This window comes from Aulonocara sp. 'chitande type north' Nkhata Bay, linkage group LG18 (genome assembly GCF_057382095.1).
Source record: "Aulonocara sp. 'chitande type north' Nkhata Bay isolate Kocher_YH1m ecotype deep benthic linkage group LG18, A_spYH_male_GT1.1, whole genome shotgun sequence".
In the NCBI taxonomy this organism is placed as follows: domain Eukaryota; kingdom Metazoa; phylum Chordata; class Actinopteri; order Cichliformes; family Cichlidae; genus Aulonocara; species Aulonocara sp. 'chitande type north' Nkhata Bay.
The window spans coordinates 32193580-32208255 of record NC_141361.1 but is presented as its reverse complement, the minus strand read 5'-3'; the positions used below and the strand labels follow the sequence as shown (position 1 = coordinate 32208255).

Sequence of the window (14676 nt, the reverse complement as noted above, 5' to 3'; positions counted from 1 at the left end):
GCCAAGACCAAAGAGCTTTCGAAGGACACCAGGAAAAGTATTGTAGACCTGCACCAGACTGGGAAGAGTGAATCTACAATAGGCAAGCAGCTTGGTGTGAAAAAATCAACTGTGGGAGCAATCATCAGAAAATGGAAGACATACAAGACCACTGATAATCTCCCTCGATCTGGGGCTCCACGCAAGATCTCATCCCGTGGGGTCAAAATGATCATGAGAACGGTGAGCAAAGATCCCAGAACCACACGGGGGGACCTGGTGAATGACCTGCAGAGAGCTGGGACCAAAGTAACAAAGGTCACCATCAGTAACACACTACAACGGCAGGGAATCAAATCCCGCAGTGCCAGACGTGTTCCGCTGCTTAAGCCAGTGCATGTCCAGGCCCGTCTGAAGTTTGCCAGAGAGCACATGGATGATACAGCAGAGGATTGGGAGAATGTCATGTGGTCAGATGAAACCAAAGTAGAACTTTTTGGTATAAACTCAACTCGTCGTGTTTGGAGGAAGAAGAATACTGAGTTGCATCCCAAGAACACCATACCTACTGTGAAGCATGGAGGTGGAAACATCATGCTATGGGGCTGTTTTTCTGCCAAGGGGACAGGACGACTGATCCGTGTTAAGGACAGAATGAATGGGGCCATGTATCGTGAGATTTTGAGCCAAAACCTCCTTCCATCAGTGAGAACTTTGAAGATGAAACGAGGCTGGGTCTTCCAACATGACAATGATCCAAAACACACCGCCCGGGCAACAAAGGAGTGGCTCCGTAAGAAGCATTTGAAAGTCCTGGAGTGGCCTAGCCAGTCTCCAGACCTCAACCCCATAGAAAATCTGTGGCGGGAGTTGAAAGTCCGTGTTGCTCGGCGACAGCCCCAAAACATCACTGCTCTCGAGAAGATCTGCATGGAGGAATGGGCCAAAATACCAGCTACTGTGTGTGCAAACCTGGTAAAGACCTATAGTAAACGTTTGACCTCTGTTATTGCCAACAAAGGTTATGTTACAAAGTATTGAGTTGTATTTTTGTTATTGACCAAATACTTATTTTCCACCCTGATTTACCAATAAATTCTTTACAAATCCTACCATGTGGATTCATGGATTTTTTTTTCACATTCTGTCTCTCACAGTTGAAGTGTACCTCTGGTGCAAATTACTGACCTCTGTCATCATTTTAGGTGGGGAACTTGCACAATCGGTGGCTGAGTAAATACTTTTTTGCCCCACTGTATATCTGGGACTCTCCACCATTTGACCTTAGAACTGAAGAAGCTTCTCGGATGAGAGGTGAAACGTCTTCAAGCAACTTAAAGAAGTCCAGACGCTTTTCTTTGCAAGCTCCTTTGACGATCTTACCTTGTATTTATTATTGTTTGTGTTGCTTTGTCTTGTGTTCTTTTGGTGATTTGTACAGTATTTTGTCCACTGTTGTTTTTAAAAAGTTCTTTAGAATTCTATTGTATTGGATGGGTCCATAAATCAGCCCCAAATACTTTACAGTTCAAATTAATTGCATGTTTTCCTAACTCGCTTTTGTATAACCTAGCCAAGAATAGCTCAAATTACAGTTGTTCCTGCTGCAGATACTGGTGTGTTTACATGTTTAGTGTATTTATATTTTTGACAGTCTCACACTCACCACAGACATCAGTCTGTCGGAGTGTGTAGCACTCAGTTCACAGCAATTAGCCAAATAAAATGAAACATGGAGCTAATTAAAACTATTACTTAGATCTAAAGATAGCCCACATAGCAGACAGGTCTGACACGAACCTGGTGTCAAGCCTGCACTGCTGGCTGACTTCTGGCATGGGTAAGTGATATGTCATCCAGATATGGGCCAGGCCTGGCGTAGATGACACTGTTTATGTGATGGCATGCCACATCTGGCCTGATTGTGGTTGGTTGATGTGGCCCAGGCTCATAGCATTCTGACTGACTGGTGTCATGGCAGGGTGTATGTCACCCAGATGTGGGCCAGGTCTGGCAATGATGGCACTATTTATGTTCCTATTTTCCTATTTTAGTAAGAAGACCCAAATGCCATGTTGCAATACTATACTGCTATGGTAGCCAACGTTTCAAATGCAGGTTTATCAGGTTTGTGAGTGTACACTTTATCCAAAACCTAGCGAGGGTTTACTCATGTTTACTACTGGGTAGCTGTAGCTCAGGAGGTAGAGCAGGTCACCGACTGATTGGATGGTTAGTGGTTCGATCCCTGGCTCCTCCAGTCTGCATGTCAAGAGTATGAATGTGTATGAATGTAGTCGTGAAGCACTCAGTTTAGAAAAAGTGTGTGTTTGGGTGAATGTGGCATGTTGTATAGAGCACTTTGAGTAATCTGTGAGAGTAGAAAAGCGCTATATAAGAATCAGTCCATTCACTGTCTGAACAGAGTTTTGTCATGTTGCTTTTGCACTATTATGTTCTGGCACATGTTGTTATTACATGGCTTGATTAAGGTACACATTAGGCTGACATCTGGGGCCAGAGCTGAAACTGTTCTGAGCCAGCACAGGGCTAGCAGTGTGTCTGCACCTGGCCTTGTGCTGGCCCATGTGTGGGTCACCACTGGCCACCAGATGTGGGCCACCAAAGGGCCATCATTCTTTGCGATATTTGGGCCATGTGTAAGCACATTGTGTGGGCCAGATCCATTTTGCTATGTGGGAAGCTGTAGAAGCCAAATGCATGATTAGGTGAGATCTGGCAGGCAGTTGCAGTGGTGGTATGCATACTAAGAAAACAAATAGCCATGATGGGGTGTTGCTACTCAACTGCCTACTACCTTCCCACGGTGCTCATTTTTCTCGAGTGCAGACATATTCACTCAAACCTCTTTATTACTATGATCAGCCAAACACATGATTAAACAGCACTAAGAGTGAATGGATAATTTCCTAATGCTACTATTGGTACAGACTACTTGTCTTTTTTTAAAGATGGTTTTAAAATACTTCATTTTCCAGCTGGAGAAAGCAGTAGGGGATTTTCCTAAACATAAATAAAGTATTTCTTGTGTTATAGTCTAATTATTTTCTCCGTCTTTCTTTCTCTGTCTTTATGCCCCACCCACCTTCTTCCCTTCTTCAGCAATTTGGAAAGATTTTAGACGTGGAGATTATTTTTAATGAACGAGGCTCCAAGGTAAGTGCAATGTAATAAAACGTTCACGAACACACCTCAAACAAACATAAAATGTTCCTGCTGATTGTATTTGTCCCGTTTCCTGTGTTTCTCTTGCAGTCCTTCACTTCTCTCATTGTCATCACAGCTCATTCCTGCTGCCTAACAGTAATTACTGTCCTATCAGTGACATGTTCCTCCGGGCGGCTTCGGCACTTTACTTACCTGCTGTACATTTGGACAAACAATGAATCTTTGCTATTTTTTAAGATGACAGTAGGATTCTAGTATTCTTCGTGTCATGGCAGAACTGGACTGGTAATCTTGTATACTGCGCATTTGCCCAGTATGCTGACGCATTTGTTAGCCGATGGGTTAATATGATTTTTTATTCTTTTCTCGATTTAATTGTACAGACTACAGACCAGTCACTGCACACTGAAAGCAGCCTATTAGTCCATATGTATTCCTAACACTGGATTGTCCAACCCAACCTCCTCCCATACTTCCCCTGTGTGCTCGTGCACCTTGTTGAACAGAATTTAATGTACCAGCACCAGTTGTGGAGAAGTGCAGGATCGTCCCAATAAGCAAGTGAGGAAGAGACCACTTGAAGCAATTTTTATTCTTAACCTGTTTGGTTTGCTGCTAATCACAAACAAGCACAAGCATGTGTTTTGGACTTTTAACTGTATTTTCAAGTTTTACAGCTTTTCCTACTGATAAAAACCTCCCATGACCATTCATACTACACACAGTAATTAGGCAATAAACAATTAACTTGTTGGAACCCAATGCCACCGATAGCGAGGCGAAAGCGAGAACATGTGGTTTAACAGGATGAACCATCAGATCTGTTATTCCAATATAGAAGTGTGATATCCACAGAAGCATCAGAATCTCAGCTAAAAGCCCACAAAACCATGTCAACAACCACCAAACAGCTAAAACAGCAAATGATTAAAGAGCAGGTACAGATTCCGCAAGAAGATGTAAACACAAAGCGCGGCAAAACACATATGGACATGCAGTCAGGTGCTGACATTTTACTGATTCTGAAACTGCAGGTTTCACTGAACCAGCAGCAAAGAAGATCAAAACTACACTTCATCTTTGAGTAACATTGTAATGAATTCATTCTTACTTTTGCTTTCTTCCTTTCCCCTCAATAAATTCCTGCACAGTTCTATCTCTCAGTTTAATTCCCGCCAAAAATCTTTATTTTCTGCATTATTTGCTTGCTTAATACACCCCAATCCACTGCTGTGTGCAGTGTTGTCAGTCGCTCTTTTTGTCCCCCAGAAATTACATCTGACAAGAAAGACTCATTTCTGCTATTAAACACGAAAGAAATTTCAACTTTTGCAAATTATGCCAAATTAAAAAACACTTAGCTCTGTCTCTAATAAAAACTCTGTAACTTTGTGCAAAAACAGAAAAGTTTCTGTTGAAATGTCTCTTTTTTTTTACAACTACAAAAAAAATAAAAATAAAAACAAAAAACTGTATAGTTCCGCGTAATGAGCTACCAAAACTTTTTCTGTAATTTTACACATTTATTTTGTTAAAGTTCAAAGAGTTCTTTGTCATAGCAAATTTTCCTTCATCATGTAGAAAAACTGTTAAATATGTATCTTTTTTGCACTGACAGAAAGAGATCAAAGGGGCTAAATGTGACTCGCAATGTAAAATGAGTTTGACACCCCTGGTCTAAACCTAAAGGTGGAGCTACAGGTTCACTTCGGTTTTATTTATGTTGCACTTTTTGACAACAAAAGTTTTCTCAAGGTGCTTTTGATTGCAAGAGAAAGATCCTACACTATTGGAGAGAGAATCTCAATTATCATTGGAACACCTATGAGCAAGTACAATTTCAAGTACCATTGATCGGTTTGTCTTGTAGCCAGACTGACACAAAAATCGGGGCTCTGTTGAGCCAAGCATTCCTTTAATGTGGTGGTATGGTACAAGGTGTTCGCAGGCCCACCGAGAGATATAATCTCTCCGGCATGTCCTGGGTCTGCCCCGGGGCCTCCCCCCAGTGAGACTTGCCCTGAACACCTTACACGAGAGGTGCCCAGGAGGCATCCCTGTCACATGAGAGATTCACTTTTACACTCAGCTCTCTCTACAACACGACGGACATCACTGCAGCCACAGCACCAATCTGTCTATCAATCTCCTGTTCTCCTGTTACTTGTGAACAAGACCCCAAGATCCTTAAACTCCTCCACTTGGAGCAGGAACTTGTCCCTGACCTGAAGTGGGCACTCCACCCTTTTCCAGCTGAGGACCATGGCCTCAGAGTTGGAGGTGCTGATTCTCATTCCTACTGCTTCACAGTCGGCTGTGAATGGCCATCGCCTGATGAAGCCAACAGAATCATATCGTCTGCAAAAAGCAGAGATGAGATTCTGAAACCACCCAAGTGGAAGCCTTTCTTGGCTACACCTTGAAATTCTGTCCATAAAAGTTATGAACACAATCGGTGACAAAGGGCAGCCCTGGAAGAGTTCATCACCCACTGGAAATGGCTCCGATTTATTGCCGGCTATGTGGACTAAGCTCTTGCAATGGTTGTATAAGGATTGAATGGCCCATAACAATGGGACAGACACCCCATACTGTCAAAGCTCCTCCTACAGGACACTCCGAGGGGCATGGTTGAATGCATTTTGAAAGTCCACAAAATGGTAAATGGTAAATGGCCTGTATTTATATAGCGCTTTACTAGTCCCTAAGGACCCCAAAGCGCTTTACATATCCAGTCATCCACCCATTCACGCACACATTCACACACAAAACACATGTAGACTGGTTGGGAAAACTTCCTTGCACCCCCAAGTGTCCTTGAGAGGATAAAGAGCTCTACCAGTATTACACGACAAGGATGAAAACCGCATTGTTCTTCCTGTATCCAAGGTTCAATTAACGGACAGACACTCCTTTCCTGCATCCTGGCATAGACTTTCCCAGGGAGGCTGAGGAGTGTGATCCCCCTGTAGTTGGCACACACCCAGAGGTTCCACCCCTCATCTCCACTCAACATTGTAGAGGCATGTCAATTAAAACAGCCGTACAACATCCAGGGCCTTCAGGAATTTAGGTCACTGACTCACTCCTCACACCTCACTGTATGTTTAGGCACACCAGGTCTGTCCAGCATCTTCTTCTGCCACCTGATCCAACTCCCCACCAGGTGGCGATCAGTTGACAACTCAGCCCCTTTCTTTACCTGAGTGTCCAAAACATATGGCCCCAGATCTGTTGATACAATTACAAAACTGACCATTAACCCGCGGCCTAGAGCAGCGGTCCCCAACCTTTTTTGCGCCACGGACCGGTTTATGGCCGACAATATTTTCAGGGACCGGCCTTTAAGGTGTCGCGGATAAATACAACAAAATAAAACTAGTACCGGTACCGAAAAAAAGAAGATTTATTCATAACACACGTGAAAAGACCCAGGAAAACCGAGTTAACGATAAAAACGATAACAAAATAATGCTGAAAACTGATAAAAAACCCTGAAAACTATACATTTCACACCTGAGCCTCAACTCTCGCGGCCCGGTACCAAACGACTCACGGACCGGTACCGGTCCGAAGCCCGGGGGTTGGGGACCGCTGGCCTAGAGTGTCCTGTTGCCACATGTAACCCTCATGCTCAAACATGGTGTTTGTGATGGACAAACTGTGGTTTGTGCAGAAGTAACAAAACACCGCTCAGGTTCAGATCTGGCAGGCCGATTGTCCCAGTCATGTCCCTCCAGGACTCACTGTTATTGCCCACATGAGCTTTGAACTCTCACAGTGGGATAACAGACTCCTCATGTTCAGCCTCCAGCACCCTGCCGAGGGACTCCAAGAAGGACGGGTACTCTGAACCATCATTCGCTGATAAGCACAGACGACCGTCATAACCCGTTCCCCAACCCAAAGGCGCAGAGAAATAACCCTCTCTTCTACCAGGAAGATTTGAATTGCTCTTTTCTTCTTCACAAACAAAATTTAAATGTTTCTGAGTTAACTTCACTAATTAGTTCCACTAATCCATCAACATGTCTTTTAGACCCCAATCCTGCCAGATTGCTCAAAGAAGTCCTGCCGTTACTGGCAGCATTGAAACCTTTACTCAAAAAGCATCTCTAGACCCAGCAGTCTTAGCTAATTATAGGCCAATCTCCAACCTTCCTTTCATATCAAACATCCTTGAAAGAGTAGTTGTCAAACAGCTAACAGATCATCTGCAGAGGTTTATTTGAAGAGTTTCAGTCAGGTTTCAGAGCTCATCACAGCACAGAAACAGCTTTAGTGAAGGTTACAAATGATCTTCTTATGGCCTCTGACAGTGGACTCATCTCTGTGCTTGTCCTGCTAGACCTCAGTGCAGCGTTCGATACTGTTGTCTATATTTTATTTCTGCAATTATAGCACGCTGTAGGTATTACAGGTACTGTGTCGTGGTGGTTTGAATCATATCTGTCTAATAGACATCAGTTGATCCAAAATGTTACAGAAAGAATACTGACAGCATATTTCTCCTATACTGACGTATCTTCATTGGCTCACTTATAAATCCAGAATTGAATTTAAAATTCTTCTCATCGCATTGACCTCATAATAACATATCACCCGAACAGAGCACTTCGCTTCAGACTGTGGTCTTATTTGTGGTTCCAGGAGTGTTTAAAAGTAGAACGGGAGGCAGAGCCTTCAGTTTTCAGTGTCACAGTACTGTGTCTGTGACCCAGTGTTGTGTTTTTTGATTAATTTATATTCTTTGATTTAGATTTAGATTTGATTCATGGGTTTGGTTCTTATTGTTCTTCGTGTATGTTAGCTTCTAGTCTTTAGCTTTCTGTTACTATGCCTTTCCATGTTGCACGTTTTATGTCCCGTCACGCTTGTCTCCATGTGTCCCCAGTCTGTCATGTCTCCATGTCTCAATGTCACGTCTGCGTCTTTATGCTTTCTCATGTTTCCTGGTTTACTTTGACAGTCTGGCTCCATACTCACTGTTTTCACTTTTGCTTCCCCTCCTTCTCGTTATGTGTGATTACCAGCTGTGCTCTTCACCTGTGTCTCATTCCCTCATTACTCCCTTGTGTATTTAAGCCCTGTGTTTTCCTCTGCCCGTTGTCGCATCATTACCTCACAGTGCTCCTGTTTTCCATTGTTGTTTCTCGTCAACTCCTAATCTCTAGTTTCTTTGTTTCTAGTTTCCTGGGTTCTTGGTTTCCTAGTTTCTAGGTGTTATGCTTTGTTTCTTGTATTTAGTATTTGAGTTTTTCACAGCGCCATAAAGCTGCCTCCTTTAGTTCATCCCCACGTGTCTCGAGTCCTGCATTTGAGTCCTACATCCTGCCTGCCACAAGACTAAGCATGACACTGAGATCCCTGTTCTGTGATAGCAGCTCGCACTTTGGACATCTTCTCCACTTTTACGATTGGGTTTAAACCTTTCATTTTTGATAAAACTTTAGGTTAGGCCTTGATTAGGTGACCTTGAGCTCTCCTTTAGTTACACTGCATTAGGCCTATGCTGTTAGGGGCATCCTATGATGCACTGTTTCTTTTTAATTCATCATTTTACTCACTATGTGCTTACACATCACTCTGAATGTAATCATTAGTTATTATTAATCTCTGGCTCTTTTCCACACCATGTTTTGGTTCTGTCTTTCTCCCCTCACAACCAAGCAGTCGTGCCAGATGGCCGCCCCTCCCTGACTCTGGTTCTGCTGGAGGTTTCTTCCTGTGCAAAGGGAGTTTTTCCTTCTCACTGCCGCCAAAGCTCTTGCTCATGGGGGGTCGTATGATTGTTGGGGTTTTCTCTGTTTTATCTCTATTTGTGGACACCTCAAGGCAATGGTTGTGGTGATTTAACACTATATAAATAAAACTGAAATGAAGTGAACAGAACTATGCGCACGTACGCGTGTACACACAAACACACACACACAACAACACACGTATATATAATGACATGAACATCTAAGTCCTGTGTTTCCACCTTTCTTCAGTGTGACTCCAGCTGTTTCCCATATTTGTGTGATCAGCGTGACATCTCTCTGGCTTTTCTGCATGATTCAGACCTGAAGCTCTCTCATCTGTCCTTTATGTCTTTTTCTTCTCTCTATCTTCCCCTGTTTGTTTCATCATCTTACTTCTGGACGTCCTTCTTTTGTTGCTTGATTTTTCAACCCCACCTCCTGGCCACTGCAGGGTTTTGGGTTTGTAACATTTGAAACCAGTGCAGATGCTGACCATGCACGGGAGAAACTAAATGGTACAATCGTAGAGGGACGAAAAATAGAGGTGCTTCCTGTCTCCCTTTACTCCTTTCCCCCTCTTCTGCTGTTCCCCTTCTCCTCCCCTTGAATCTCTTTCCCTTTTTCGCTTGCCTAATATTTCCTGACATACTCCCCACTTTCCTCACTTACTCCACCCCTTTCTTCTTTTCTTTCATCATTTCCTCCACCTCTCTCCCTGCCTGCTGCACCTTGAACGCTGCATGCTGAACCTGATCCGTAAGTGTGCGTGTGTGAGAAAGACACCGATTCAGCACTGTGGTAGTGTTTTTGATACATTTTGCCTCCTCTCACGTATACTTGTGCCTGTGCCATGTGCATGAGATGTTTTCTTTTTTTCTTTGTGTTATGTGTTTGTGTTTTATTTAAGTTAGAAATATGTATTTTACAGTATTTTCCCACTGCTAGTCCTTTGCTCCTTGTTAAAACTATTCTCCGGTAGTTCCTTATCCTTGGCACCTCAAGTTTAAGTTTCGCAGTCTTTTCACGCTTCATAATTTTCAGTTTTAAAATATTTAAGACTAATGTCTAAACGCGAAGTTCTTCTACTTTGAAAATACTGACTTGGAAAATCTGTCAATTTACATCCAGTTTGTCGCAAATACTTGTAACTGATATTCGGGCAGTTGCATGAAGGGTGTACGAGGGTGAGTTCAACTTGTTATGCTCTTAGATAGAAATGGGACCAGGTAAAAATAAATCACAGGTGATATTCAGGCTTTAATCTTGTTACCCGTCATTACAGTTTTTTCTGAACTAGAAGATACATAATGAAACAGCTAACAACCACAGATTAGTGTAATGTGTATAATGCCAGCCCTGAGTCATAAACATCCGTTTTCCTCTTCAGAATCAGTTTTCAGGGCTGAACTTGTCCAGAATTACAGGTTTTGTTGTGTGGAGCAGCCTAATACTGTTGAGACAGTCAGATGCATGTGATCAGTTGACAGGTTAGTGGGGATAGAACAGGGGACTAATTTCCGTATTCATAAGTGCGCTCTTCATTAACGCGAGTTATATCCTTCTGAAGGAATATAAGTCAGATGTTGTTTAGTATTACAAAGCAGTGGAATTAGCAGCATGCATATCAGAGAAACAGGAACACTAACATTATTATGGAAACTGCATTTTGAAACATAAATAACCCCAAAATATTTTAAAATATGACATTGAAACAACAATTTGTTTTATAAATTTTTCTCCCTGTTGTATTTTTTCTTTTTCTTTATCTGATGTTGAATGTTATGATTGATTCTTTCAATTAGACTGAGTGCATGTACCCTCACTTGTTGAATTGACAAAATACCAGCATTGCATGGAGAGTGGTTTTATTAGCAGTTATTAATTGCAAGCTCAGTTTTTGCTTTTTTGTGTATGTTTAATTTTGTATATCTTACATTGTCTTATTATACACCTTTTTTTTGTCTGCTGACAGGTGAACAATGCCACCGCCAGAGTAATGACGAACAAAAAGATGGCTAACCCTTACACAAACGGTAAAGTTTCCATTCATGTTTTTACCACTCTCATGTCTTCTTCTCCTGAGTTCTCTGCATTTTCTTCACTGTTTTTAACAAGAACCTTTTTGAGCTGTTTAAGAGGAGAAGTAAACAATTAGCCTTTCATAGACTAAGCTTGAGTGGAATGAAGGTTAAAAGATACAAATATGCACCAGATTGTGCCTTAATGCCAAACCAATTAACATTTGATTAATGAAACCAATATTTGTCAAGAGGCATTACATTTTGCATTAAACCAAACACAAATAGCAAACTGAAATCTAAAGCACGTATGGACGGTAAAAAGGTAAAAGAAAAGAGCAGCAAAGAGAAAGGGCCATCAGAGCTGAGAGGAGCGATTTCAAGTAGATGGAGAATGTGGTACACAGCATGATGCTGTGATAGATGACACAGTGAATGGATAAAGGAATAGAGCCAATAAAAAGAGCCAGGACTCATTCATAAACAGAGAGAGAAGGGCCTTTAGAGTACATGCTTCTCTCCTCCATCCCTTACACACACTTTTGTGATGATGGAAGGAGAAAGCACTGAAAAGAAAGCAGATAATGGGGGGGAGTGGTCAGACGTGTTAGTACCTCTACAGATACACCACACCTCTGTCCTATTTGTGCAGAGCCATAGTGAGCCCTGACATCACACATCTTTATTGGTAGTCTCTTCAGTCTGTCACCTCAAAGTCTTTTACTATCAAGCCCACTTCACATTTACCATCAATATGTGTGGCTTTGGATCACCGTGTGTCGCAGAACACCTCCAGCATGTATGCTGGGGCGGCGGTGAGGGAGGTGGGGTTTGCACAGTGTTTGTCTAGATCACAGGCGTCAAACTCCAGTGCTCGAGGGCCGGGGTCCTGAAACTTCTCCATGTGTCCCTGCAGCAGTACATCTAATTAAATTAGTAGGTCATTTACAAGACTGTATAGACTCTGCATGCTGAGGTGACAGTTCAGCCATTTGATCCATGTTACAGCAGCTCATGACTGAATGAACATGGTGCAATAAAAGTACTTTTAGAAGTACATTTTCCAAACACTTAACATTTACTTAAATGTATTTAAATTTACTTGAGTAGGGTTAGGGGTTGCTACTGCAGCATGCATGACCTACTAATATTGATCGAAGATTGGAGTTTGACACCTTTGCTCTAGAGGACCATCCACTGTTTGTAAAGTCTACAGTTCACTCAGATGCATCAGAGGGGTTACTATCTTATTCAAGGATATTTGGCATGCAGGCTGGGGGCAGCCAGGGTTTGAACCAGCAACCTCATCTACTTCCTGCGCTACAGTCAGTCACCCTCAATGTCTTTTTTTTAGCAAATTAACTTTGTGTACAATAATTACTTTTTCTTTTTTCATTCAGAACATGAAAGAAAGATGACATTTGTGATAAAGAAAAATAAAGAAGAGAAAAATTTACCAAGAGTTAGGATTACCGAGTTAACTGATTGTTTATTACCTTAAACCATATAAAGAATGCTTAAAATGCTTCCATCTGGAGGCAGAGTGATAATGTTTATGACAGTCCAGATAAGAAAGTTCACTATACAATCCATCCATCCATTTTCTACTCCATGTTTGGATCACAGGGACAGCAAACAGGGAAGTCCATCTCCCTCTCACCAACTACCTCCTCCAGCTCAAACGGGAAGCTGCTGATTCCGAAGCCAGCGAGAGTTATGGTAGTCCCACTAGGACATGGCACTTAGGAGGTGCCGAGGAAGATTGTCTGGTCAGATCCCCAAACAGCTGTACTGTTTAAGTCCCTCCAAAATGACTGACTCATCACACTCTTGCTAAGAAAGAGCTCAGCCACTCTTCAGAGAAAATTAATTTTCTCCACTTTAATCTGAAATCTAATTTTTTCGGCCACTTTCCAAAGCTGTCATGGTCTGTGGATCACTGACTCAGATTTTTGAGTTTTTGGGATGTTTTAGGGTTTTCTCATTTTTGGTTGTTTTTGTAGTGCTCCTGTTCTATTGGTTCGTTTTATGTTTGAGCTCCACAGTCTTCGGTTCATGGTCTTTATTAATGGTGCCTCTCAGTTGTATTATCCATTTACCTGCTGTGTATACAGCATGTTGTCTGAGTCTTCCTTTGCTCTCCCTCTTGTATCCCTGTGTCCTCCAAGTTTTCCCTCAGAGTTTCCACCTTTTGCTAGTTCCAGGTTCCGAGTTTCTTCCTTTTCTGAGTATTGTATTTTGTATTTCTTTTAGAGTTTCTAAATAACAATAAAGCTGTCTCTCTAAGTTAGTCTGTTGTCTCGGAGTCCTGCAATTGGGTCCTACAGTGCCTGCCACGCAGCTGAACAGCTTGTAGTCATTGTTGGCAGTTGGAATGTAGCTTGACCAGTAAATCAGCAGCTTCACTTTCATGCTCAGCTTTCTCTTCTCCACTACAGACCAATGCAGTGGCTTTAGGTGTGGCACAATCAGTCTGTCATTCTCCCGCTCCCCTTTTCCCTCCCTCATGAAAGAAATGCAAAATACTTAAACTCCACTTGGGGTATTGGCTCCTCTCTGGCCTGGAGTGATGCCTCCGCTCAGACACTCAGCTATGAAGCACTCAGGTGTGAGAGCAGAGAGGCCTCCACCTGGAGAAGGCAACAGAACCTCAGTCCTGGCAGAGTGTTCGCAGAAAGGATTTAACTTATTGCTTGCAATCCGAACGAAGCTTTCACTGTGATTGGAAAAAGACTGAATAGTTCATATCAACGGAGCAAAAAATGGTAAATAGACTGCTTCTTAAATAGTGCTTTTCTAGTCTGCATTAGCACTCAAAGCACTTTATACAACTTGCCTCATTCACCGAAGCACTTTTTATTTCTATGGAGGTGCATTCTAGCTAAAAGTCACACTCCAGTGGATACAAAGAACACCGTGAGGTTAGTACCAGGGATTGAACCACCAACTTTCCACCTAACAGGTAACCTGCTCTACCCCCTGTGCTACAGCCAGGTTCCTTCTATGCAGTACTGCTGTTCACATGTTTGACCTCATCACCATCCCAGGACTGCCCCGCCAGACATTCTTATTTGTCTTTGGTAAACAAAAGGCTAGGACACACACATAAACATTCGCATCACCACCACACAAGACGAGTGCAATATTTCAGAGCAACACATTTGTATAAACGTTGCACATCTGCATAGTTGGTTTGTTTAGATTTGTTTTTATTGTCAGCAATTATTTGTTTTTTATTGTTTTTTATTCTAAATGCTGCGACCAGAGAGTTGCTTCTAATTTTGTTGAACATCCGATGTTTAATGACAATTAAAGGGTTGTGATTCTGTTTCTAATTAATGATGCATTTGCAAAAGATAAGAGCAAAGTGATTCAAAGGAAAAGGTTTGTTATATAGCCGCAGAGAGGTGCAGCTTCATGCAGCAATGCTAACGTTTATCCTGTGTGTGCGGTTTTGCTTGCATGTGTGTCTCCTGTGCAGGCTGGAAGCTGAATCCAATGGTTGGAGCCGTATATGGTCCTGAATTTTATGCAGGTAAAAGAAAAAAAATCACACAGAGATCAAGCATATATAGCACCAGCCACCCTTTTTTAATGTACTTCCTTATGTGTTTTTTTAATGAATAGCATATGTGACCATCTACCTTGTCCGCTAAATCCAATCTAAAGAGAATACAAAGTTTTGTGTCCATATATGCATGCCTAGCTGCACTTAGTGTTGGTTTGGGTGTGTTTTGTATCTTGCA

The 14676-nt window shown here is 42.2% G+C and overlaps 1 protein-coding gene across 3 annotated transcripts in view; it reads left to right on the top strand.

Annotated features, from left to right (window-relative positions):
- Window positions 1-14676, top strand: part of rbfox3a (RNA binding fox-1 homolog 3a) — a 611006-nt gene that overhangs the window by 550197 nt on the left and 46133 nt on the right. For all 3 annotated transcript variants that reach the window (XM_086272040.1, XM_086272037.1, XM_086272038.1), the window contains 4 exons: window positions 3103-3156; window positions 9364-9456; window positions 10885-10945; window positions 14412-14465. In XM_086272040.1, coding sequence (XP_086128166.1) covers window positions 3103-3156; window positions 9364-9456; window positions 10885-10945; window positions 14412-14465 — 262 coding nt within the window. The remainder of the gene's footprint in view (window positions 1-3102; window positions 3157-9363; window positions 9457-10884; window positions 10946-14411; window positions 14466-14676) is intronic.